This window comes from Sceloporus occidentalis, unplaced genomic scaffold (assembly GCF_023333645.1).
Source record: "Sceloporus occidentalis isolate IW3139 unplaced genomic scaffold, rSceOcc1.0.p SCAF_222, whole genome shotgun sequence".
In the NCBI taxonomy this organism is placed as follows: domain Eukaryota; kingdom Metazoa; phylum Chordata; class Lepidosauria; order Squamata; family Phrynosomatidae; genus Sceloporus; species Sceloporus occidentalis.
Window position 1 is genome coordinate 14,838 of NW_028317202.1, and position 26,814 is coordinate 41,651.

Below are 26,814 nucleotides of genomic sequence, written 5' to 3' on the forward strand. Positions count from 1 at the left end.
ACAATGTGTTATTTGTCAACAGCACAATGTGGGTAAGCGAGTACACATACAAGGGCATGGGAGGACTCTGTGTCCCATGGGACCCTTTAGAAGTTTGCAAATTGACTTTATTGAAATGCCAAGATCTTTGCATTATAAATACGTCCTTGTTATAGTGTGTACATATTCCCGCTGGATAGAAGCCTACCCATGCCAAGGTGCAGAGGCAAGAACAGTAGCAAAGAAACTACTACAGGAATTTATTCCTAGATATGGTATACCTCTGCACATCTTTTCAGATCAAGGAACGCACTTTACTGCTGATATAGTACAGGAGCTTGCTAGAGTTTTAGGTATTGTGTACCATCTGCATTGTCCATATCACCCTCAGAGTGCAAGAAAAGTAGAAAGAGCTAATGGAGTCTTAAAAAAAAAAGATTAGCAAAATATGCGCAGAAACTCATATGCTCTGGCCAGCAGCTTTACCCTTAGCATTAATGTCTATGCGAAACTCAGTTCATGCAGCCATAAAAGCTACACCTCACGAGCTCATAATGGGACGTCCTATGCTAGCAGCTAATTCACTAAAAGTATTAGTGCATGATCATGCTGATAGATGACACAATTAGCGTGTATTGTAAGACTCTAATGAAGTCCTTTAAGTCTCTCAAATCACAGGTGCAAGCAGTGCGCACGGACACAGGACGACAAACCAATTCACCAAATCCAACCAGGAGAATACGTATTGGTCAAGAGTTTTTAAAAGAAAGTTCTTCAACTTTGCTGGAAATGCCCATATCATGTCTGCTTGTAACTAACAGAGCTGCAAAGGTAGCTGAGATTGCTTCTTGTATTCATTGCAGCCATATAAAGCTTTTCCCAACTCCAAGGAAATCAACACGTTAGTCCTCCAACAGGCACAATAACCCTAGCTGACTAACCTACGTGGGAAAGCCGAGAAAGGCCAAGAGGCCACTCGTGAAACCATGCAGCAAAATATTGGAAAAGCTGAAAGAAAGATCTAAATGGGTTTTTTTTGCATGTCTTGTTAGATTTTTATGGGATTGTGCATGTTGGTAGAATTCCCTTTGCATTGTCAGACACAAAAGGGAGGATATTAGAGTACCATGGGAGAGGGATGGTTTGTATTTTGACATAGGCAGAATGTTTCGTGGAGCTTCGGGTGTGATCAGTCATGTTGGGTGTGTGGGTTTGTTCCACATGCTGCGGGTGCTCCCTGTGTTGGGTGTCCCTGTGCCAGGTCGGGGGTTTCACGGGAACTAGGTAATGGGTTTAGTTTTATAAAGCGATGAGGAATGGGATCCATTTGGCCTTGAAAGATGGTTCGGTTCACTTGGAGCAAAACTGGTGATTGGTATGATTGTGGCTTTGTTTGTTATTGTATGTGTGTGTATGTTTTCTTTCTACTAATTAAGTCGCTGAGTGTAAAGTGTACTGGCACTAGCCACGCAATGCCTTTGTTGGAAGGTGAAGAATCCCCCGATTTTAAAGACCCGGAAACTCTGGATAACACATTGTATGATCCACATGAAAAGGAATTAATGGACGCATGGTTCGCTATGCAACAAGCTCCATCTCGTAAAAAAAAAAACAACAAATTATTGATTACTTAACAGGATCTGTTAAGAATAAAAAGGGAGGACTGTGAATATTGAATATGTGCCTTCAGCTTCTCAGCAGATATTTTTATGTTAACCCTGAGTGTCCTTTTCTGTGTGACTCTATGTGCAATGAAAGGTTAAGAGTGGACAGGTGGTTGGCTATTTCTTGCTCCAAGTAAGTTAAAAGAAACTGACCAAGTCTATTCAAGGACCACAATGAGGGGGGTCAGAAGTGATTGATCATCTCAGCTGCAAACATGGTCTTTGACATAAACTGACCATAATAGGATGAATGGTTTTCTGTATCTTTCTGTATGTATATTTCAGGACACTTGCTAAGTAGACAGATCTTAGCACGTAGCTCTCTTGTTTGTAAAGGTATATAAGACATGTGTTGTTTTCATTGAGAGAGAGTAGTCTGGCTGATGACACTCCCTCGTGTGCACGAGCAATAAAATCTGCTTATTCAACTCTTTTGGGAAGAATCTGTGTCTCAAAGTTACTGAGCATTCACATTGTGCTTGCCTCTTTATTTGTTCCTAAATACCTTGATATATGTAATAAAGTGCAGAAATGTGCAGCCTTTCCTTATAAGTAAAATTATAGAAATAAATAAAACTTAATTTTTACCCACTACTTTTATTAAACTATATTCTGTCAGTACAAAGGTGTACCCTGACACAGTGATATATTTATGGGGGTGGCCCAGAACTACCAAACTGAGGAGGTTCTTGTCCTCACTCCCATTCAACTTGTATAGGGCACTGGGATAGGATACCATATCGTGGTCCTCTGCCCATAAGGAAAAATATACTCTTGGGGTATGCAAGTACCTCTACAGATTTCAATTGAGGTCTCTGCCCACCCTGAACCCGCTGCCCTGGGCTTAGAAGACCTAAGCCATAATACACCAGTGCGTTGTTATTATGTATTTATTTTACTATCAGTAAATAGATAATCAAGTTCATTGTGCAGTGTGCTGCGTTCTCACCTCAAATGTTAGCTTGTTCTTCTCCTCATTAGCAAAGGGTATAGACTCACTGACCACATGATTTAGATATTCTTCCACAAAGTCCATTGTGCTGCTAAACTTGTTCTTCTTATCATCCCTTGAGTCATTTGAGTCATAGCTGTAAATGGAGAATGCCAGATTAATGCTAATGCATTCTTTACACTAGAAGGATAATACTTAAGCACTTGTCTGTTGAAGATACTGCACCCCCCCTCCTCTGTCCATGCTTCACATCAGTTTTGGCAGCTAGAAGCAGCCAGTCACTGGCAGGAAAGATGTCCTACTGAAATCAGTGGAAGTGATAACTGCACATTCGTGCAGGAGGTCTCATCAGACTCTGTAGAAATCAGATGTATAAAGATGATTCTGGTAAAGCTCGCTATGCATTTGCGTACAAAAATGGCTACGTTGAAAATTAGTGCTTATGATGGCTGGAGTCCACCCTTAATATGACTACCTCATAAGAATCTTCTATTACTAAAATATAGTAAACACATATTTTGGGTACAAATATTTTTTGTAAAGTTAGTGATGCTATCTTATACACGTTACCAAAATGTTAGGGGTCACATAAATGTATGATGTTGTATGGTCTCTTACTCTTTGATAGTGATGGACGTGGGGATCTCAGTCCATAGACGGGCAAACTTAACTGGTGTCACCAGCTCTTGGGGGTCCCTATCAACATGAGCGTGCAGCATAAGGTGGCAGAATGAGGCTCTGATGTCAAAAGGCAGCATTTCATCAGCCATGCAAAGGAAGATAAGGTCAACACTCAGCTGCTTGGAGATCTCATGTATAGCAAGGTACTGGCGGTCCAGGCACATCCGGGCAAAAAGCTTCAGCTGGTACCTAAAAAAATGAGAGAACATGGCATAAGACACTGGCAACATGTCATGGGAGAGGCAAAAGAGGAAATAGAATTAAAAGCAAATTCAATGATAAACATGGCAACAAAACAAAAATATCTTAAATCAGTGCAGTTTAGAACCAGGGGGTAGTTAGATAAGAGGGATGAAAAAGTTGGGAAGACTAGGAAAAGTTAGCATACAATAGATATATATATTTATTTGCTTAGCTTTACTTCCACATATGTATGCATGAGTTTCTATACTGCAAGAGTCTTGCCAAAAATAACAGAGATCATATACCTATAGTATGCCAGCACATTCTCATCGTGCACATTTCCAGCCCGTGCTTCCTGAGAAAGCTGTCGTATGCTCTTTTCATGGGGGTCATTATTCCTGTCTGTCCATGTCAGCCATACCTCCTCTTCACAGAAATCTATCCCCATATATTCTGGGGACTGTGACATCTCTTTTACTGGCCTTAGCCTGTGGATAAAAAATACCAAAGACTTTTAAAATATCATAGTAAATACTTTTAATGTGGTCACCATGTGGTCAGAGTTTTTAAATTTGCACAGCTTATAAGTCCTAAAACATTTTTTGTTGCCAGAGTTATGGGGCACCACCATATAAGTAGAATAAGCAGCTCCTAAGGGCCCCTGTTTGCCTAAGGCTCCTCCTCGGACAATGTGCAAGGGATCAGACACAAAGTCCCCACAAATGATAATGAAAGCATATAATCATCAATAGTGAGTTCCTTAGTTTCTTTGCATTACTTGTATTAGAGATGCCCTCCCTCTAAAATCTTTCAGCCATCCTTGCATCTGTAATATGACATCGTTTGCAAGACAAATAGTGTTATACATCAACAAAAGTAATTTGCAATAACCACACATTTTGTGCATTATTTCAAAGCTTGTCAAATAGATTGTGCCAACGTGTGCACAGTTTGTGATATTTTACACAACATGAATTGGTAAGGGGAAAAAGATGAGGGGAAACCCCTCTAGGTTACAGTCATTCCTTTAATCCATTAAGATTTAGCTCTTGCATTGTAGTTTTCTATAGCTTCTTCTGTCAAACCATGTTATTACTTACTCTGTCTTGATTAGGATATCACTGTTCTTGGGGTCCAAAACACACTTACAGATATGCTCCTGGGTTACTGGAATAGCAATGTGATTTGACACACACAGGTCCGACAGGTAATCCAGAAACCTACAGAATAGCAAAACAAGGGTTTTTTGGTATATTGTATTTTGCAATATTTTACATAGTGTGATAAGGCAATCTAGCACAGCCCAAAATTGAAACAGTACAATATATACGTATTATTTGAAGAAGGCTAAGATTTTGAATGTTAGCTTCTGTCACTAAAAGGTATTCATTCTGTCCCTCTCAACTGCTTTGGTTAACTAACAAAAGGCTTAGCACATTTTAACATGTTTAAAAGTAATTTTTTAAAGATCATTATTTTCTAGTTACAGTGTTTCCTGGGATGCTGCAAACGTTTTTTTTTCTGGGTATAATTCTGCCACCAATACCTACCAATAATATATACTAATATCTACATCACAATGCAATTGTAACAGAGGCATTAGAAGTTTCCCTTTACTTCACTTAAAAAAGGTTCACAACTACATTGTATTTGTTGGTATTCTGTTTATATTTTCAAAAGTGTGAATTTAAATTTACATAGAAGTATTTAATTATGCAGAAGGTTGCATTCACACTCATATGGCTTACTCTCGCATAGATCCTACAAAGATGAAAAGCACCACTACTAGGTCCTCAAGTCAAATCAAAATGACATAAAGCCAAATTGTGAATTATCTAAAATCAATATAACAAAAGCAAGTAAACAAACAAAACCTATAAACTACAATATTAATACATGCCACCTTCTTTCCCCTCCAGCACTGCACATATGATGTTGATAACAGTAATATATTATTCTCAATATTTTTTAATAATCATAATAATAATAACTGCTTCCAACCTTCACTTTGCCCTGAAGAGTTTCTGTGAAGCCATATGAACAAAACCTAAACTAATCCTCTTTTTTAAAGTCTGGCTTTACGAAAAGTACCTGTCTCGGTGGCTTTTGAATTCTCTCCTAAATCCTGTACAATGTGAAAATAGGCTTTCTTCATGCTTAAGCAGCGTGTGCCACCCTTTCCTAACCTGCTTTCCTAATCTGCTTCAATGGGGGAACTGGAGACATCAAGTAACCAATGGGTAGTAATGCAGTAGCATTTCTCTATAAAAGCGCCTTTTCTTCTAATGGAGACAGGGTAGTGAGATAAAGTGAAGCTGAAAAAATATGCATATAACTATCCTTTATGGAACAATGGAGTCTATTATGGTAATATAGAGTGAACAACTGTGAACACATTTGTCAGCCACAAGCATTAGAGGCAAATAAAAATGTAGTCCAATGAGTAAAGCATTAACAGTAAAGGAGAAACTCACCGGGGTTCACGGTTCTTCCTCACCAAGCTTACAAATGTTTCCACCTCTGTTTTGGTAATGTGTTTCTCCAAGAGTTTGCGGTTGTTGTGTAGCAGAGCAGTAATTGTATCCTCAGCAAGAATGTCATAGCCAATCTGTGACTGCATGACACCAAACTGTTTGGCTATGTGTTCCTGATGTGTCACAATATAGAATAAGGTAAGAAAATATCCAATGGAAAAAAAAACTTTACACAGATGGAGACTAGATCCCATTATAAGAATGAATAAACTCCACCATATATTTTTTTTCAGCTGAGAACCAGTGGTTGCACTATTATTATTCTACAGTACTGTACGAAAGACTCACACTAGGATAAAGGTCAGGAATGTCCTCTTTGGTCAAGCTTAATATCTCGGTCGGGCCCTCTTAGCTGACTCAGCTGGTAGCACACGTACCACAAGTAGTACCATTATTTCACAACAATTATCAGCAAGTAGTTTTATTTTCATCCAAGAAGCATTATACAATTTATTGTATTTGCAGAATGCCAGTATTGCTAATCGTATAAAAATTGTTTCTGTAGATTATAAAAATGTCCTGATGCATCACCGCTGTAATGAACATGCCTACTGTATTTCAGTCTAAATGGATTGCAAATTAAAATGGAAACACACATTCACAAAATTTGACGGCAGAGAATGTTTTAATTCTCTCACTATATTAGCCTCTACCACTTCTGGTGGAAAGGAAAACTTCCTTTCAATACATCTAAATCGCTGACCCTATAGTTAGATTATGACCTTGTCATCTTATCTAAAACAAAGGTAAGATGTAAATGGGTTTTATCAACACCCAAAGTACACACCTGGTTTTTTCTATAATCATCTTGGGAGTGACGTAGAACTCGGTAACAGAGTCGAAACATATACTGGTATGGTGCATTCTTCTGGTCTGACAATTCCTCCAACCTGAGCAAAGGGCCCTCTGAACCTTTATCCTTAAAAGGTGCCTTTAAGATACCAAATATCTGGAACAGAAAACAATGGGTTTAGAAAAGGGCAGGCTGCTACTAAACAATTAAAAAAAATAAGGAAAATGCACGGAAAAGATAGAAATCAGAAGTAAAAAGTTGTATACACTTTTTTCCCTTTCGCCGTTTCTCTGTGTACTATATGGGCTTCACCACATACTGCGATTCGGAGAACAATGATGCGTGTAAAACGATATTTTTTTCTGAACGATTACAATAATTGTGTAAAGAGGTGAACTATTGAAAAATATGGTTAACATAACCAAATTTCTGCGCATCTGATTAGTGTGCCATGGTTAGTCAAAATGTGCAGATTTCTGTGTACTATGTGGATGTGAGTAACTATTTCTTTATTTTAACAGGTAAAATTGACCTGTTTTGATTGGCAATACTAACTTATATGCAGGTGCCTGACATTACGAGAAAAAATGAACAAATAAAAACAGCACAATATTTTTGAAAACTTAGTTTGACACAGTAATAAAAGAATGATGGGGGATTTTCCTTTAGAGGGACACTCCAAACACAATAAGCACTTTAATACCTATAATAGCTGAGTGTTTTCCTTTCAATTTTTTGTGGCTAATTAGTGGTGCAGAATGGAGGAAAAAAGAGGAGGCTGTACTTCAAAAGTGCTTTAATATGCACTATTCAGTGAGAAAACTAAGGTAAGCAAAGTTAACTGCTCCACAGTATGTGAGATGTATAAGCTCATGGAAGTCAATCAATTAGACAAACCACAAACTGTTTTCCACTTTGAACTTTGTGTATGTATTTAAATTCTGCACTTCACATATTGTCTGCAATACCACTGCAAGCTTTGTCAATGCTTAAAAAAAGGCCGACATGTAGCAGACAATATCCACTCAAAGTGCATGTTATAAGCATTTATTTCCAACCTGTTTGAGGATGTTCTGCTCCCTCATCAGTTTTTGCCTTTCTCGATTGGGTTTGGTGATCATGATATCCAACACATTCTGACCATTGTTGGGAACATCCACCACAAAGAAGACCAAATCTTCCAAAAGTTTAATGGCAAACCTAGTGACATAGTCAGCATTTATTAACAAACAAGCAAAATTACCTTACAGGTGCAGTGAAAAGCAACAGCTAGATTGTTACATATACATTTGTGAATACAATTATTAAACAGAACAATATAAATTCACTAATTGCAAATGAAACATGTTTATTGCCACACTGATTTTTTTTTTAACTTCAGCAGTTCTTTCAATGAATAATTCTAAACCAACACACATGGGACGACAGAAGGGTAAGGTCTTTAAGCATTACTTTTCAAAATGAGCACTTATACCTGCAGGGATGCGGAATTCTTATCGCCCGACGCCCGGGACATGCAGTTCCGGGTGCCGGGTGGGTGCATATCTGGGGGGGGGCAGAGTGGCATATCTGGGGGTATAAGGCATATCTGGGGGGGGGGCAGAGTGGCAAGCATGTGGTCAAATGTACATAACTGGGGGGCAGTTTGGCAAATAAACAGGAAATAAAAACAAGAAATGCATCTTTCTCAATCATACTTTTTATTAAATATGTAAAAATAGTTTATAAGTGAATTAATATTTACTAGTAACACTTTCTTAGGTATTAAAACCTAGTTTGAGAAATATTGTGTTTGGGTTCTTGTACCTTTAAAATATAACTTTTATTATTATGTCATTGTAAAATAAGAAAGCGATTAGAGAAATGCCATTGTGATAAAGAGAAAAGTGGTGTGTGCAGAGTACAATGACACGTTAATGTAACTTAAGTTTTTTATTCTGCTTTTTGTTTTTAACACCCAATTTGTATTTTAAATAAACAAAAAAAATCTTATGTTTTTATCCGATGAATCGAGAAAACTAATCGATTATGAAAATATTTGTTAGTTGCAGCCCTACGGATATCCGCAAAATTGGACAAAAAAATTCAATAACAATATTAATATACATATATATGATTGTTAACAGTAATCACACTCCTATCATGCTCAGGCATACCCAGATTCCAGCATGTACTGGCTGACTTGTCATGATAGGAGTGTGATTGCTAACAACAACAATCACACTCCTATGATGCCCAGGTTCTAGCATGCACTGGTTGGCTGGGCATGACAGGAGCTGTAACGACACTCCTATCATATATATATTAATATTGTTATTGAATTTTTCTGTCCAATTTTGGAGCGTTACTTACTTCTAATAATTGGAAAAAATCAATAACAATATTATATATATATATATATATATATATGTGTTACGTACCTGGCTGCCGGTTCCTCCGGGTCCGCGGATCTTCAGCCGCTGCGGAGAGGAGGGAGACCGCCGGCTTCACCGCAACGGCATCAGCCGCCACGGAGGAGGGGGAGACCCCCCACCTTGCCGCAGCAGCCTCTACCGCCGCGGAGAAGGGGGAGACCCCCCGCCTTACCACAACGGCCTCCACCGCCGCGGAGAAGGGGGAGACCCCCCGCCCTGCCACAGCAGCTTCAGCCGCCGCGGAGGAGAGGAAGACCTCCCTCCTCCGCAAGACAGCTTCTGCCGCCGCGAGGACGGGGAAGACCCCGCAGCTCCACACGGCGTCCGCCGTCTATTGGAAACCGGTCCGGACCTGCAGCGTGTACTCGTTCCTCTCACCTAGTGGCGCCAGCCGGTACTACAGGTCTTTTTAAGAATTTGAGACCTCGCCAATCCCAAGATGGCCGCGGACCGGAAGTGACATAACGGGATTTTTAAATTATGGCGGGAGAACACTAATTGAGGTCTGGACTTCCTCTTCCTATTTAAGAGCCTCAGAAACCTTCCAGCCTTTGCCTTCTGATGGTTGTACCTATCCTGCATAGTGTCTTCTCAGTACGCGTTCCTGTTGATTTCCCGTTACCGACCCGGCTTGTTCCTGTTACCGATTCCCTGGTGTTGGACTCTGGCTTCCCTTACGACGATTCTAACCTCTGGCTTCCTGACCTCGGCTTACCCTGCAACGATCCTGACTTCTGGCTTCTTGACCTTGGCTTGCTCATTGGCTATTCTGTACTGGACTCTGGTATCTGTCTATTTGGACTTGCACACGCTGTTCTACCTGATTACAGGTTCTATCATACGCTGTGCGTGACAATATGATAGGAGTGTGGTTACAGCCTCACTATGCCATGCTATCTCCCCCACTTACACATCCCTGCTATCACACACATACTCATTACAATTACATTTATTCACTCATTCATATACTCATTCATTCACAGAAACTCATTCTTTCCCTTAATCACGCATACTCGTTCATACAGAATTGTGGGTTATAAGGAAATATTCAGAAATCAAATACAAGTACTTTCAAAGGCACATTGCTCTCTTCCAAATGATGGAAAGACCTCCAAACCAAGACTTAATTCCTGCAGCAGCGCATTTTGTCATTTAGTTTTTTGCCTTTCCCTTCTGAGTATGTCATATTTGCCCTGTGCAAAGTTTAAATCATTGATACTCTTACTGTTATCTGTGTATCACATACACTAGTTTTACCTCTCAATTATTTTATAGATGAGAGAATGTATTAAATAATGTTGTATGCCTGATGAGTTTTAGATTTCTGCAAGCAATACTGACCCAATTTTTCGTATGATGATAAAAGCAGTTACATGCCTCAAGATGTTTCTTGACAATGTGCAAATGGTTCAAAAATTCTAAACAAAACTACTATGAAACACTATACGTGAATATGACTGATGAATAATTACCAAGGCTAACATAATGCTGAGCAATCAACAAACAAAACCAAAGGGAGTTTATAAGGTAAAACCTAAAACAGCTGTGTCAGTAGAAAGTTGCTTTACTTATTATAGTGCCAATAACTTTCTGCGGTCTGCTTTCTCTCACCAACATAATGGGCACTGGTATCCAACCGTGTGTATGCCATGAAGTATCTAGTACTAAAGGATAGTAGAGCTTTTAGTGCGAAGAACACTCATATCAATAATGGCTACTTTCCTTTTAACAATAGAACACAGCAGTATTTTCCAAGAGCTAGGACACAGAACAAAATACATTAATGCCTGTCATGAATATATTGGGAAAAATAGTTAAACCTTTGTAATTTGTGACCTCCCTTCATGATGACATGAAGTATACATGTCTCAGACTGAAGGAATGAAGTCACTGGGGTGTGGACAATCAAGTATTTTTACCATTCAGGGAAGGCTCAATGGATATAATTTCACAGCACAGACAGAGGGATCCAGTGCATTCAACAGGCTCAGACTGGAATTATTCCCTCAAGGCATCCCTTGATATGTCTAACACTTCATTACCATGTCTCAATGCAAAAATAATAAATGTGCTGAGCATTTATAATAATGCTAAGTATACATACAATAAAAAATAAGAAGGCTGCTCTCTTAAATCGTGTTGAATATCTAAACACTTATAAACAGGCAACACAGGACAATGGTTTGCTGTTTTTATTCACTGAAGTGCTGGTATATGTGGGGTTGTGCAGGTTCTTTCTGTTATCTGTGTTTGTGTAGCTAACGGATGCTCATTGTTACATCATAAATGTGCAGAGAGCAGATAAGGAAATGTTTAACAATACAATGAATGGCCTTATTAGGTTTAGACTCCGATAAATTACTTTTAATCCTACACATTCTATAAATAAACTTAAACAATACAGGGTGTGCAGGAGCTAGCCCACCTATAGAGGGTTTTCTAATGACAGCCTTTAAACCATTAACTAATATTGGCATGCCCAACAACTGTAAGTCCATTACATTTTTATACATCCATTCACAAAAATAGTATAATAGAAAAGAGCATCCATAAAGCTGGTTATTGAACATGTATAATACATACAATGCTTCAGTTTGCACATAATGCATTTAATTGCAAACATATTGTTACCCTACTTGCTTTAGTTATTGGAATTACAAAATGAACCTTCTATTTTCGCCATCCTCCGGCTTCCTCCACAGAAAGCAGGATGCAAGTTTAGGCACGCTCAAGTCCTCATTTGCATTCTAACGCATGCTATACTCCAAAAGGCAGCTGCAGGACGGGGAGAGTGAGTGGTTTCCTGCCGCTCATTGGCAGCTTAAGACAGCTAAATTTAGAACAAAAAATAGGACCACAAAGAGTGTGCTGAGCTGCAGCTGTGTTGCTAAAAGAACAAACAGGTAAATATTGCATATTTTTGTACTTACGAAGTACTTTAATATGCATTATTTGCTGGTGAGGCAGGAAGGGATGTAAACTGTCTCATCAATTATATTTCCCAGACATTTCCTGTGATGCTCCAATTGTTGTCAATAGACTTTACCTCCCATCAAAAATGCAGCAGCATCATGTATATAGCTGAATGCTGCAATTGGCTGCCACATTTAATTTCACTGGGAGCACTGATCCAATTGACAACCGTACATAAATGAGACAATACATGAGACATAAAACACACACCGATTTGCATATTGTAAAATGCATTGAAGCCTATACAAAATTGACTACAACAACCGTTAAAAAAAATATATATATTGGGGACTAGATAAGAACACACCATCTCTTGCCTAGGTCCTGTTACATTTTGAGGGATTGGTAGCATTTGTACCCCAAGTACTTGAAATATAGATCTAGGTCAGATTCTCAGAAATTGTTTTTTGCATTCTCATTCCAACACACACGTGTATAATTAAACATTACCCCAAATATACTTTTTACTTTTACTAAACAAACTTACAAACGTTGTTTTATGATTTGTCACTTGGTATCATAACTGAAAGGCTTTTCTCTAATTGATTACACCATAAATTCCCCATATCTTCTAAATTACTTATCCGTACCTGCGGTCGTTTTGGCTGACAAACCCTTCATTCAGTTTTTCCACAAAGTTAGCAAGCATCGAACTTGCATCATTTGCAAAGTCCAAGTCACGAATTTCAGACACAGGCACAGACACAATGGCAAAAGCCTCCTTATCTTCTTTAGTGGGGCAGGTGCCCAGCTGTAAGTGAGATATTAAATAAAATAAAGTAATATGCACAAGAGAGGAAATAATTAAATGAAAAGACGGAAACATGAAAAAATAACATTTAAAAAGCAAGAGAGTATAAGAAAGTTAATAAAGTGGTAGAAAAAGTTTAATGATTAATGCTTTTGTAGATAATATTATGGATATTAATGAATTTTACCATAAACTTATAACAATAGGTCTATTTGTGTACTGGTTATATAGTTATATAGCTGATGAGGTTCAAAAAAATAAGTATGTCCAGTTCCACCTTTTGCTTATCATGGCTTCCCACCACATATTTCCTGTTTTATCAGTTTCTCCCAAACCCCAAATTACCATAAGGCGAATTGGTCTTTCTTCTTTTACATCAATGTGGACATTGGTGCTTTGAATCCATGTGTTTGTGCAGAGGTGTCGTAATCTCACAAAGGAGTTCCTGGTACAAAAAAAAAAAAAAAGTATTTATATTCACAATCATTGAGTATCTTTGTACATTTCCCTGTGAAGCACAACACACCAATGAATATGACAGTTTAAGTATATGACAGAAGTTCAATAGTTATAGAAACTCAACCAGGGGCTTCCATTTCTCAGTGTATGTCTTCTTGGAGAAAGATGGTCCACAAACCCTAACTTCCAGAGCTGCTTTTGTTAACACAAATATTAGTTCATGTGCTTCCTTTATTGGATCCATAAATGCAACAGCTGAATGCACCAAGACAGTACATCGTAACAATGTGCTCTGAAACGCTAATTTTACATGCCCACAAGGCATTTGTAGGCTGCAACAAATACAACTACATAGTTGGTTGTATCATTAGCCAATATGAGACAGGTTTTTACATCACTAGATCAATTATTCTGTCAGTTGCTTTAAGATGTTGTAAAAAAAAAACAAAACAAAAAAAAAAACACTGCCCTTCATTTACTAAAAAAAAATTATTTTTAATTTTTGTGCATCCCCCAGGTGTAATATTTTAGGGATTATTCTTTAGTTTTATTGTCTTTTCTTTTTGGGTTAATGTATGTATATCAGAAGGATTGAATTCATAATCAACATTGCGGCAGCCCACTGGTTTAAATTATATGTCAGACGTTGCTATCAGGTTAGTTAAATAGATAACACAGTGGCTATTTTTTCTAATTAAGATAAACACACTCCCTCACAATTTTCACAAAAGTTCTTATCTCTTATATTTAAGTTGCTTTGGGAGCAAACATCAAAGTTGGTTAAGCACACAAAGGCAAAATGGGTATACATAACTATTTGTACATTCACAGGAAAAGTATGCGTGTAACCTGAATTTATGACCCTCCATACAACAAATATTTTTTACTAATGTCAGTGGGTACACGAAATTTAAATGTATTTGAACCATTTAATATGTCAATGATCTGTTAAACTGGTATTTTTACCCCATAATCTTTATTACATTATTACCTGGGAACAAAGGAGTCAGTCTTTTGTAAGGTGGTGGGATCCAGTTCAAAGAGGGAAGCAATGTCATTCCCATGAGGTATAGCAACCAGACGATATTTTATCTTCTCTCCTATATTCCTACGGCTGGGAAGAGTGTTCAGTACCTAGTGGAAGAAGGATGATCAATGGAAAGGTGGAAGGATGCACAGCATGAAAAGAAAATGGAAAAAAAAATCAAAATGGTGAGACGTGGAGAGAAACAACGTGATACAGATAACTACTGTGGTAGAGAAATAGGGCTATTATTTTGCATGACAGAAAGATAAATAAATGGAATACAAGGCTAGGGGTAGAAATGTTGGGGGGGTGAAAATCATCGACAAAAAAAAAGAGGGAAAGGGAATAAAACATACAAATAAATGTGAGAAATATTAGGTGAATTAGGTTAATAAGACAGAGATCAATAGGGAACAGCAAAGTTAAGGTTCAGTCATGCAAAATGTGTTAGCGGTTTAGGTTTCATTCACTGCGGTCACATAAGACATTTAAAAAAACATAGGTAACGATAAAGTGGATGAGAACCCACTGTAAGGGCAAAAGCAGATGCTGCAGCCCAGCCACCATATGGGTGAATCACTGCAGGCTGCTATTCATAGATTCATTCATGAGGAAGCGGCAGAACATGTAAATGCACAAGAACGCCATTCTGTGTAGCTCCACCACTACCTCTGTCTTTCCTATCTTATCCAATTGATCATTGTTTCATGAAGTCTAAAATATTTATGATTTGTCATAGAATTCTCTTAAATAGGGTTTACAGTTTTTTTGTGGATTGACTGTTGTATAATTGCACTTACTGCATTAGAGGATCCTGTTTTAGACTCTGGTGCGTCCCCTTTATAAGTTGGATTTTCCTGGAATGTTTAAGAGAGAACAAATCTATTATATATACTACATACTGCTGTCACTACTTAACAACCATGTGATATATAAACAATATATCACTACACAACTGCATTCTAAAACCCAACCACTGACAACGCAAAGGGATATGTTTTATTGGAAAGCTGTTAAAGAATAGCATCAACATTTTCTCTTCTGCATAAAAAGCAGACTCTACTCACACTACAAAGAGAAACTGCAGAAGGCTATCAGTTTCTATCGCTTGCATAAGCCATTGTTGTATATGCCATTAGATTTCTATTATTATATTTGACTAACATTGCTTCTTTTTAACTCTTTTATATAAAAACTAATGAAATGATTATCTCCCAGGTGTTGTAAAAGTTAAAAATTACAAACAGCTAAAAGGAATTAGTAGGTACATATTTTACCTAAAGTAAAAGCCTAGTTCCCTAGCCTGTGCCATGAACCTGTGGGGTGGGGGGGGGGGGGACTATTCTTTTCATTATGTATAGCATTTGAAAGTGCCATACATGTATGAACAGGATCTGTAAGCTAAAAGAAAATGCTTCTTCCCTCCTCCCACTTTCATTCCTTTCATCTCACCCCCTCTCCCATTCCATACTACTTGTATATAAATCTCTTGTTTCCCCAAGTAAACTATTGGCCACTATCCCAGAATTTGTATGTCCAGAGTGAATCAGGGCTAACTGAAAGAGACAACAGGAAACACTTTAGTGAAACAGCACAATCTACAGAACATTCAAATAGCTCTGCTGCACCCTTTAGTAATCCAGCAGTAACTCTGCCTCATACTTGCAGCTGTAAAACTGCCTATTTAATGGACTTCTTGAGAAAGATGGTGTAACTCATGCAATACAAACGAGGTGTGTATGTGAAATGTGGCACTTCTATGAATTATAACAACATGCGTACCCGCAGCTCCTCCTTAGTACTCCTCACAGTACTATTGAAACAAGTGTAATGTATACAGGTAGGGAAGCGCAGGGTTAAACGATGTGAAAATAATCATATCCAAGACAATCTAACCCATGCAATGGCAACACTGACTGTAACATTGAAAAGGGGAAGCATGGCTACTATTTCAGTTCCTCCTAGCTTACTCTTCTCCTGGTGCCTTGGGCACCTAAAATTAGAAAGTGTAAAAGAAAAACTCACAACAAAAAGTAATAAATTTGTGCCTTATAAATTATTTCATAATGCACTTTTAAACTCAGTAAAGCAAATACACCATATGACCAAAATTATGTGGACACCCCTCCTAATTATTGAATTTAGGTTTTTCTACTACACCCATTGCTAACAGCTATAAAAACATCACCACACGGGGCGTGGCTGGCCTGGCGAGGAAGATGGCCGCTTAGCCGCGAAGCTCCGCGCCACCCGCTCTCTATTTACCGCCTGCACAGCGAATTCGTTCGCTATGGGCAGAAATAAAAAGACCCCGACCGACCCTGCTACCCCGGGGCCCAGCAACAAGCCTCAACCTCCGTCCCTGAGGGAGTATTTCCATACCCCGGCGCTGCTCCAGTCTCAGTCGGACGCTTCCAACATGGCGCCTACCCCTGTTGGCCTTCAAGCATCGGAGGACGGATCCTTGCCGCGTGCTTCGGAGGACTCCCCGGAGCCTACTTCCAGGGATTGGAGGCGCATGTTTTCCTCCCTTCCCACCAAGGACGATTTTAGTTTGCTGGTGGCGGAAGTGAAACAGACGGTTCGGGCGGAGGTCACGGCCTTGCGCACGGACATGACGCGCTTGGACACGAGGCTCACAGCCACGGAGACCCGGATGCGGGACATCGACCAAAGGGTCACTCTGCTGGACCGGTCCTACTCCACTAGGATTGCCGACTTACTTTACCACCTTGAGGACTTAGATAACCGCGGACGGAGATGCAACATACGTGTGCGGGGCCTACCCGAGGGTGAGCGTCCAGAGGCTCTTCGCGGCATACTGCACAAGCTGTTCTCGGCGATCCTGGGGGAACCCGCTGACTCGGGCGAAAAACCCATAAAGTTTGATCGAGCGCACAGAGCTCTGCGACCCGGGGGTGGCGGCCCGGGCGACCCCCCCAGGGATATCATCTGCTGCCTCCACAGCTTTGAGGTGAAGGACGCCATTATGCAAAAGGCACGTGCTCGCAGATCGTGGGACTTTGAGGGCCACCAGGTCTCTCTCTTCCAGGACCTCTCCCGTTACACCCTGCAGGCCAGGCGAGCCCTTCGACCCGTCACCGCTGCGTTGCAGGAGTGCAATCTTCCCTATCGGTGGGGTCACCCTTCGCTTTGATAGCGCGACGGGGGACCGCCACGGCCACTGTGCGCACGCCCGCAGACGTGGGACCATTTCTGCGCGCCCTGGAGCTACCCGATGTGGACGTCGAGGATTGGCATGCCTGGACACCCGGACCCCGCCTGCGCCACCCTCGACCCCTCCGGACCGGCGGCAATCGCCAGAGATCGCCGCGACGCGATGCCCGGGAGGGCGCCCGTGCTCCTCGCGTGGAGGGGTGAAGTTGGCTGCATTGACTTTCCTGTGACTCCACAAGCTGCCGGCGCTCCTGCCTGCGCCCTCTTATTCCGCTCTTTTTAGGGCCTGAGTGTCTTGCTCTACCAGTGACTTGGACTCTTCCGTGATGTCGCCTTCCTGGCTCACGTGAGCTGACTGTTTATCGTTGTTTCTGTTATATATTTTGTATTTATTTTTTTTGTTTTATTTTCCGTGCTGCTCTATTTTCCGACCGGGGTGCGTTATTGCTTAGGGTTTGACGCATGTGTGTTAGTGCTCGCTCCACATTTGCACTCCCTGCTCGCCTATTACGGCGGGGGACGTGCCACTCCCATCGGCGGCCCCAATCGCTCGCCCCTGCGAGTCCTGTCGTTTCGGTATTTCGGCATTTTTTTTATTTGTTTGCGACTGCGTCCGTTGGGGCTGCTGCTTGTCCTTCCTTGGCTGCGCCTCTGCGGTCCCCTGGGGTTGAGTTGGGCGCCTCCACTGTGCCTATCTTATGTACACTGCTGCTGCGGTAACCTGGCGGGAGTGCCCTGGGTGGCCCAGCGTGGCTGGCTGGGTAGTCGTTGCCCACTCCTCGCGCGGATCCATAGGTCCTGACACTGCCCCACACACTGTCACACGCACATGCATTTCGGCATTTTATTTTTTTATTTTTTTTCTCTTTCTCTCGTCTCTTATTCTCACTTCCACACGTTCTTTCCATTTTATGCCTATTAGTGGTTTGCCGTGACATGTTAACCGCGGCTGCGGTCCGTTCTTATGAAATCGGTCTGTTCATCATTTTTTATGCTCGGTGTTGCATATATGCCTTACTATACCAGAGTGTCACGAGAGCCGCCGCGGCACTTACCTCGCGTGCTCGCGGCAGCTCCCTCCGTCCTGCCGCCGCGCGGTCACGTCGGGGTCGCGGATCCGCCCCCGCCGCGACCCGATGTCGGCTGGGCGTCACGCGCGGCACGCACGCCAGGGGATCCCGGCTGCGCGCCCGTCGATGCCGCCGACGCCGTACGGTCGCGGCTTCACCGCCGCCGCAACCGGACGCCGGCAGGGAGGTCCTGCCTCCACGTCGTCACTCGGGCTTGCGCCTGCTCGCCAGGGACGTGCAGGCGCGTCACCACCTCCCCCCACCGGGATCGCGGATCGGATGACTGCCGCGATGACGTCACGCGGCGCACGTCACGCACGCCGCGGCCTCATTGTGAGTAGGCATTTCCCTATTTAAAGGCCATTTGTTTTATCTTCTGTACCCGTTCAAAGTATATTGCTTTTTGGGGTGTGCTGTTCCTTGTGACATTATCTTGCCTTGTGTACCGACCCTTGCCTGCTCTTTTGACTACGATTCTGATCTGCCTGCCTCGACCTCGGACCTGTTATACCGTTTTGCCTCTTATCTGCCTGCCTCGACCTCGGATACGTTTTGACCTCGCTGTTTGCCGTTGCTCTTTTGACTGGACTACGCTACGTCCATATATCTGCATAGTTGGATCCTCCCCAGCTACCTGACCCCGTGACACAGAGTGGGTGGCGGGGCAATGTTACTTTGTTGTGGCGTGTTTGCTGTTATCGTTTGGTTGCGGTTGCTGCCTACTCTTCTTCGCCCGCCTGTTTTCTTGCCCCTAGGGGACCTGGTGTCACACTCCTCCTACTGGGGTCTCTGCTCCCTAAACGGGTGGTGCGGAGTTATCACCGGTATTTGACACAATTCCCTCTCGTTCCCGCCTTCCCTTCCTTTTTCCTACCCTTGTTTTGTTTCCCCGTCCTGCTGTCTCTCCCTTGTTGCCCCCCTGTTCCCTCACACTACGCTACTAGACATGGCTTACCAGCCCTCGCCCCTTACCTTCTACTCGGCTAACGCTAAGGGTCTCAATATACCCGAGAAGCGTTCTAGGGCTCTACGAGAGTTTCGGTCTTTCCCGGGCCTCTGTTGTGATGTTACAGGAAACCCATTTCAAAGCGGGGCAGGCCCCCAGTCTTCGCGACGCACATTTTCCTATGGGTTTTTTTAGCAATAATGTGGAGGCTAAGACTAAGGGCACGGCAATCTTAATAGCCCGTACGGTTCCGTTCCTGGTCAAGGACACTCTCCTTGATCAGTCTGGTCGCTATACTTTTGTTAAGGGGACCATAGCGGACACCATGTATACCTTCGCTAGCATATACCTCCCAAACAGGGGACAGGATGTCGCTTTCCGGTCCCTCGCAGCCTCTCTTTCTAGCTTCCGGGAGGGTGTCTTGGTAGTTGGGGGTGACCTGAATGCCCCCCTTTTTCCGCAGTCCGATACGTCCTCTGGGTCTAGCTGCCTCCCACATAGCCGATTGCGCTCCATGCGCGGCCGGTTGGCCAAGCTCCTATTGATTGACTGTTGGCGCTCTCTGTACCCAGAGGCCCGTGACTATACGTTTTTCTCACCCCCCCACAACTGCTACTCTAGACTGGACTACCTGTTTCTCTCCCATGCTCACCTGGACTTACTGCAGTCAGCCTCTATCTTGCCAATGACCTGGTCGGACCACTCCCCTGTTCTCATGACTGTTTCATCGCCGTTGTACAAAGCTAGAGACTGGACGTGGAGACTCAATGACTCCTTTCTGACGGATGTGACTCTGGTGGCCCAGATTGAGACTGAGTTGGGACTTTACTTTCAGGACAATGAGACGCCGGAGATGTCCCCACTGGTTCTGTGGGAGGCCCATAAGAGCGTGATCCGGGGTTTCCTCATTCAAAAGGGGGCACAACGAAAAAAGGCACGCACTCGGGAGATTGACCACCTCACCACACAGATTAGGCACTTAGAAACTACTCACAAACAATCTTTCTCTGCCGAGGCTTATCGGGAGCTCACGGCTTTGCGGGGCAAGCTCTCAGATTTATTGCACGCCCGTTATAGAAGGGCCTCCCTTTATGGCCAGCGTTTTTTCCAGGAACACGGCAATAAATGTGGAAAACTGCTCGCTCGGATGCTCCGCCCCCTAAGCCGTCGTGCCCACATTCACAAGATACGGACGGCGGGCGGTCAGGTATCTCCTTTCCCTGCTAAGATTACGGAAGCCTTCCACGCATACTACTCTTCGCTCTACAACATACGGTCGGGGGGCTCCCGGGGCGCCCACCCGGAGGTGCGAACCCGGGTCTCTCAATACCTGGCCCGCAATGTTCGTCGGCGGCTTACCCCTGAACAGGCTTCCTCCATGGAGGATCCTCTCTGGGGAGGAACTCACTTTGGCGCTACGTGCCAGCCAATGGGGTAAGTGCCCAGGAGTGCGGCTATCCCCTTTTCTCCTCCGGGCTCTAAATTCCATACGGGAGGGCTTTCAGGTGCCACCCCAGGCTTTGGCGGCCACGATTGTTGTCCTTCCCAAGGACGGGAAGGACCCCAGCCTCTGTCAGAGCTGCCGACCCATTTCTTTACTTAATGCTGATTTCAAGTTGTTTGCGAAGATGTTGGCCCTCAGGCTGGGCCGCTTTCTTCCGTCCTTGGTCCACTCCGATCAGGCGGGTTTAGTTCCCCATCGGGAGGCCCGTGACAATACGGTTAAAATACTCAATGTTATCCATCGGGCGCGCAGGGCGGCTCGGGGGGTCCTGCTGTTGTCAACTGATGCCGAAAAGGCGTTTGACAGGGTGGACTGGGCGTTCCTGCGGGCCACCCTGGAACATCAGGGTCTGGGCCCCGCTATGTTGACGTGGATCGATGCGTTATATAGTAAGCCCACTGCTCGCATTCGGATTAATGGGGCCTTGTCGCCCCCGGTTGCTATCGGGAATGGCACTAGACAGGGCTGTCCCTTGTCTCCGATGCTGTTCGTGCTTTCTCTTGAACCATTCCTGGAAGCTATTAGGGCTAATGCTGACATACAGGGTTTTTGCTCGGGGTCGGTGGCTCTTAAGGTGGCAGCATATGCCGACGACCTCCTCTTTGTTGTTACTAATCCTAGTGTTACCCTGCCGAACATTTTGAATGAGTTTACGCTTTATGGGGCCCTGTCGAACCTGAAAATTAATTATTCCAAATCCGAGATCCTTAACATTTCTGTCCCTACTGCTCAGGTCACAACGCTTCAGGCTAGCTTCCCTTTCCGGTGGTGCCCGGAACGGCTGCAATATTTGGGGGTCTGGTTGACCGCTGATCTCGCGCACCTGTACCAGGCTAACTTTGTGCCGCTGCTTTCTGCTATGACTGCGGATCTCCGCAAGTGGGCGCCCCTTTTCCTCTCCTGGATGGGCCGGGTTAACGTGATCAAAATGAATTTGCTCCCTAGGGCTCTTTACCTGTTTCAAACACTGCCGATCCGCTTACCACGGGTATTCTTCACTACACTCCGCTCCGTTGTGACCAGATTTATCTGGGGTAATAAGGGCCCCAGACAGAAATTTTCTCAGCTCACTTGCCCCAAATCTCGGGGTGGGCTGGCTCTCCCTGATTTTCAAAAATATTACCAGGCTTCCCACTTGCTGCAAATCATTGAGTGGAATATCTCGGGGCCGCACGAGAAGCCCTGGGTTGAGCTGGAGTTGGGGGAGTTGAGGGGGAGGGTGCTTCATGCTCTCTGGGGCCCTAGGCTTGGCTGTGGGCTAGAGCGGCATCCCTTGATCTCCGCCACTCTGGCGGTCTGGAGGCGCGTGGGTCTATTACCTCGGTTCTCCACGTCGCCTTCTCCCATGCTGCCCCTCTGGCGGAATCCGGACTTTGCGCCGGGACAGGCTCGGGGGGGGTTGGCGTTCCTGGGGGTCCCGCTGCCGGTACGTCTGCACTCTCTTTTGGGGGAGCGGGATATCCTGCCCCTTTCGGACTTCCATGCACGAGGGTCCCCATCCTGGTTGGACCGATTCACCTACCACCAATTGTCCCACTATGTGTCCTCTCTCCCGAACCAAAGTTGCCTCTACAGGGGCCTGACGGTCTTTGAGTCGCTGTGCACTCAGCCGCGCCCGCCGGTTGGGGCCATCTCCTTGCTCTACAGCTTGCTGCTGTCGCTGTTCTCTGACACGACGCCTTCTTTCTGTCGCTCCTGGGAAGCTTCCTGCGACATTCAACTTACGGACGCAGACTGGTCTAAGCTTTTTACCCTTACCCACCAGAGTTCTAGGGCTACCAAGACGCAAGAGACGAACTATAAAATCCTGTCCCTTTGGTACCGCACGCCTGTGAAACTACATGCTATGTTCCCGACTGTTCCCGACGTGTGCTGGCGTTGTGGGGAGGCTGTGGGTTCCGCGCTTCATATTTGGTGGGCCTGCCCTGTTATTCAGGTTTTCTGGCGGGAGATCCACCGTGTTATCTCTGAGCTCTCCGATTCGCCCCCACCCTTCCAGGCTTTTCCTATGCTCCTGCACCACACTTCGCTTTCTGTTTCCCAATTCAAAAAGTCCGTGGTTCGGCATTTGCTCGATGCTGCAAGATGCCTTATTCCTTTGCATTGGAAGTCGGATCGTCCTCCGTCTTTGCAGGAGTGGATCTCTAAGGTGGAGGAGATCAGGGTGATCGAGGACCTCTCGGCTTCGTCTCTAACACAAAGGGACGCCTACACTGCTACTTGGCTTCACTGGCTTTTGTATGTGGGTGGTCGTTCTCAGTAGGTGCCTTGATTGTTTCTCCTTCACGCGTTGTTCCTGTTCCATGCCTACTATTGCTCTGTATCATCACTGTGTCCTTTGTGCTCTCCAGGAGATTTTTATCTGTACGCCTTTGCATTTCCATGTATCGCGTATTTACGTATGATGTCTTTTGCCTTATTGCCATGTCATTTTGGCTTTTTTGCGCTGTTTCCCTTGTTTTTATTCCTCCCCCCTCCCTCCTTCCTTTCTGTACCCTTTCCCCCCTTATTACAAAAAAATTGAAAACTCAAATAAATATTGGATTTTGAAAAAAAAAAAACATCACCACAAGCACTGTGCGCCAGGTGCTTCATGATATGGGTTCCCAAGGCCAAGCAGCTCCACATAAGCCGAAGATCATTATGCCAACTGTTGGCTGTTTTGGGGAATGTCCTTCCCTGTTCAAGCTTGACCTGTAAAGTGTGCAGAAACTCCCGTGGCCTGCAGAGAGCTCTGACCTTAACCCCATTGAACACTTTTGGGATGAATTAGAAAGCCGATTGTGAGCCAGGCCTTCTCATTCGAAATCGGCCCCTGACGACACAAATGCACTTTTGGCTGTGCATTTACCTAGAAACACCTACAAAATAGGTCCCATAGGAACGGAGAGTGTCATAGCCACAAATGGAGGATAAGCTCACTACTACTACTCAGAGATACCTACTTTAAGGTAAATTGTGCATCCTATCATGTGATATATTGGTAAAACTACAAAAAAATACATCCCCATTATTTCCCCATAAATTCAAACCAAATAGTAAAGGATACTTACATTGAATAATTTTCTTTAAAGCTACCAGCCCCATTAGTAAACGTATCCAATAGATATGGTTACTTACATGTAGATTAAACACAGAAAGGGCAAGTAGTTAAATTCAGTGAAAATATGTATGCTAAGTATGCCAGCCTTTTTACACCTTGCCTTACCTGCTTTCGAGCACTACAACTCCCATCAGTATTCTGGCTCAGAGAAGTCAACAAAGGGTTATCGGTCCATTTTGGGTTTTTTTGCTTGACGATTTGAAAATTAAATTTTCGGGGGGGGGGCAGCAACTGGTTCTAGGCTCAGGCACTTGGAAACACATGGTCTCTGATCCCTGCCTGGTAGCAGGAATCAGACTTTTTTACCAGCATGCCAGTCAGGGAATTTCATAAAAAATAAGCCAGCAGCATGCTGGCACTTTAAATTCTTCCATGCTCATTGGAACCAAGTAGCAATACAAGACTGCCTGCTAAGTGGGCTGATCATTGTTCAGAGGGAGCAATGAGAAATCAATTAAATTTTTTGTATTGTACGAGAAGCTGCTGATCGGTCTATTTAAACATAAACACACAGCTTTCCTCTTTATTGGAAGGTTTGAGTGTACATTTAAAAGCATGACTGCCCCTCAAAAAAACATATTTTCTCCCATTTCCAGAATTATGTTTCTAATGATACACCTAGTTACAGGATGCTATATTCAGCAGAGTAAGTTGAACAGCACCTTTAATAGCACATATATGTTTGCCTCTTGCTATAGTTCCAAAACTAGCCCATTCTAAATTCTTACCTCAGCAGCAAGGTAGTTTCCAGTGGCAAGGTGTTTAAATCGATAGAGACTGTTCCAGTGACCTGCTCCTCCTCTGCAGGGATCATGATGAACAACCTTTGAACAAAGAAAAAAAAAAAAAAAAAGCAAGCTGATTTGAATAATCAGAACATAGATTGTAAAACCATTTTATGCACAATACCTGCTAAAATAATTAGTGATTACATATTGTAAAAGTGACTTATGATTTACTGCTTTAAGCCCAAAATAGATTAATTTGCAGGTATCGGTGTCAAGATGCTTGTCAACAATGTGATGTCTTTGGTCTGATAAAGAAAGTATGACAGGTGTGCTGGTGCTGTTCTACCTCTACATCTCATTCTGTACACAGCTGACTGAAAATCTAGAATGTGACAGACAGCATATGCTATGAAAGGCTGTAACTATACTGAATCATATCTCATCCAAAGCAGGCAAAGGTTTGAACTGAAGCCTCCATAATGGAAACATTTAGCCTAAATTTAAACTGATAATCCCAACAGTAAAATGCAATAAATAAAACAAAATTATTGTAGAAAATAGCAAATGGAAAAACAAGGTCTGTATATATTACAAACATAGCTATACACGAGAACAAATGAAACAAAGTAAATGAAGGAACCATCGACACAAAAAAACAAATGATCTCTTGGATTGGAAGGGGAGAGTGACAACAATCATCCAATCAGATTTGCACTTTAGCACCAATTGCAAATAAAAAAAGTGAAGTAACGGGCATTATTTGTGCAACTTTCGTAAAAAGGTCTTCATGTAATATAGTTTGAATGCCATGTTATAAACATATTATTCATCATTGTAAAAGAAGATATTCCACACCCAATTTTGTTTTAATTTTTCAGAAAAAAAAATTGGCTTTGGAAAAAAATGGGGAAAAAAAAAAGTTTTTTTGCCAATTTTTCCGTTTTGTTCCAGACCTTCCCATTTCTAGAATAGATAAAGAGGGCGGTATTTGCCTGGCTTGGTATGGATAGGGTTTTCTACCTAGTCAATATGTAGCTGACACTTAAATGGGTCTGGATCAAATCTGGTTTTGTATTGAATTCTCTGTTTGTTCCAAAACATTGTGTGTTCTAACTAGACAGAAATATACAATCACCACTACTGACCAGGCTTTCTATATCTGACTTTACATGTGACTTTACAAAAATTGCCTATTTTGTGAGGGATTCAATGAAACAAACCAAAATTAATGGCAACCCCTGCTGAAATTTTTGGCTGCTATAGATATATATAGTTATCTTTCCCTCTCGCACATTTTTGGGGGTTGACAGAAATTACATTCAGACATTTTCTGGGGTCAGGCAGGCTTAAACAAGCTATAATTAGCATTTTTGGTAGGATTCTCAGAAAATGTTGTTAAGGTTCAAAGTGGGTACACTTTTAAGCATTCAGAATCAAATAAATCTTAGAGGTGCTGCTTATTAAGTATTAGCAAACACAAACTACCCAAGAAACAATCAAGGACAGTGTGCAAAAGGTTACATACAACAAAAGAAAAAAGGCTATAGATATCCACTGCAATGCCAGACATATCTATACTGAAAAAATCCTGCCGTTTTCCTCCATGAAGCATGACACTGAGAGATCAGAGGAGATGAGAAAACAACCGGAGAAGGTAAGTGAGCAGGTAGGGGGTAGATACAAGAGAGTGGAGAGAGAGAGAGAGAGAGAGAGAGAGACGTTTTTGGCAACAGGTTTTGTTCCCAGTTAAAAGAAAGCCCCCCCCCGAATTTTGTCCGATCAGAAAGAGTAGGAAACAGAATTGAGCCAACAATGTGAAAAATTTGGCCAAAAGTCAAGTCTAATACACAGTATTGACAGCTTGACCTCTATGGGC

The 26,814-nt window shown here is 42.9% G+C and overlaps 1 protein-coding gene across 1 annotated transcript in view; it reads right to left on the reverse strand.

Moving 5' to 3' along the window:
* Nucleotides 1-26,814, reverse strand: part of LOC149276967 (inositol 1,4,5-trisphosphate-gated calcium channel ITPR3-like) — a gene marked incomplete at its 3' end in the record, with an annotated part of 57,929 nt that overhangs the window by 14,570 nt on the left and 16,545 nt on the right. Inside the window, exons 9-20 of the mRNA XM_089503184.1 lie at nt 24,939-25,034; nt 15,211-15,267; nt 14,375-14,517; nt 13,270-13,369; nt 12,764-12,924; nt 7,845-7,986; nt 6,781-6,942; nt 5,934-6,106; nt 4,560-4,679; nt 3,765-3,947; nt 3,214-3,465; nt 2,593-2,731 (exon numbers count right to left, since the gene is read on the reverse strand). Coding sequence (XP_089359310.1) covers nt 2,593-2,731; nt 3,214-3,465; nt 3,765-3,947; nt 4,560-4,679; nt 5,934-6,106; nt 6,781-6,942; nt 7,845-7,986; nt 12,764-12,924; nt 13,270-13,369; nt 14,375-14,517; nt 15,211-15,267; nt 24,939-25,034 — 1,728 coding nt within the window. The remainder of the gene's footprint in view (nt 1-2,592; nt 2,732-3,213; nt 3,466-3,764; nt 3,948-4,559; nt 4,680-5,933; nt 6,107-6,780; nt 6,943-7,844; nt 7,987-12,763; nt 12,925-13,269; nt 13,370-14,374; nt 14,518-15,210; nt 15,268-24,938; nt 25,035-26,814) is intronic.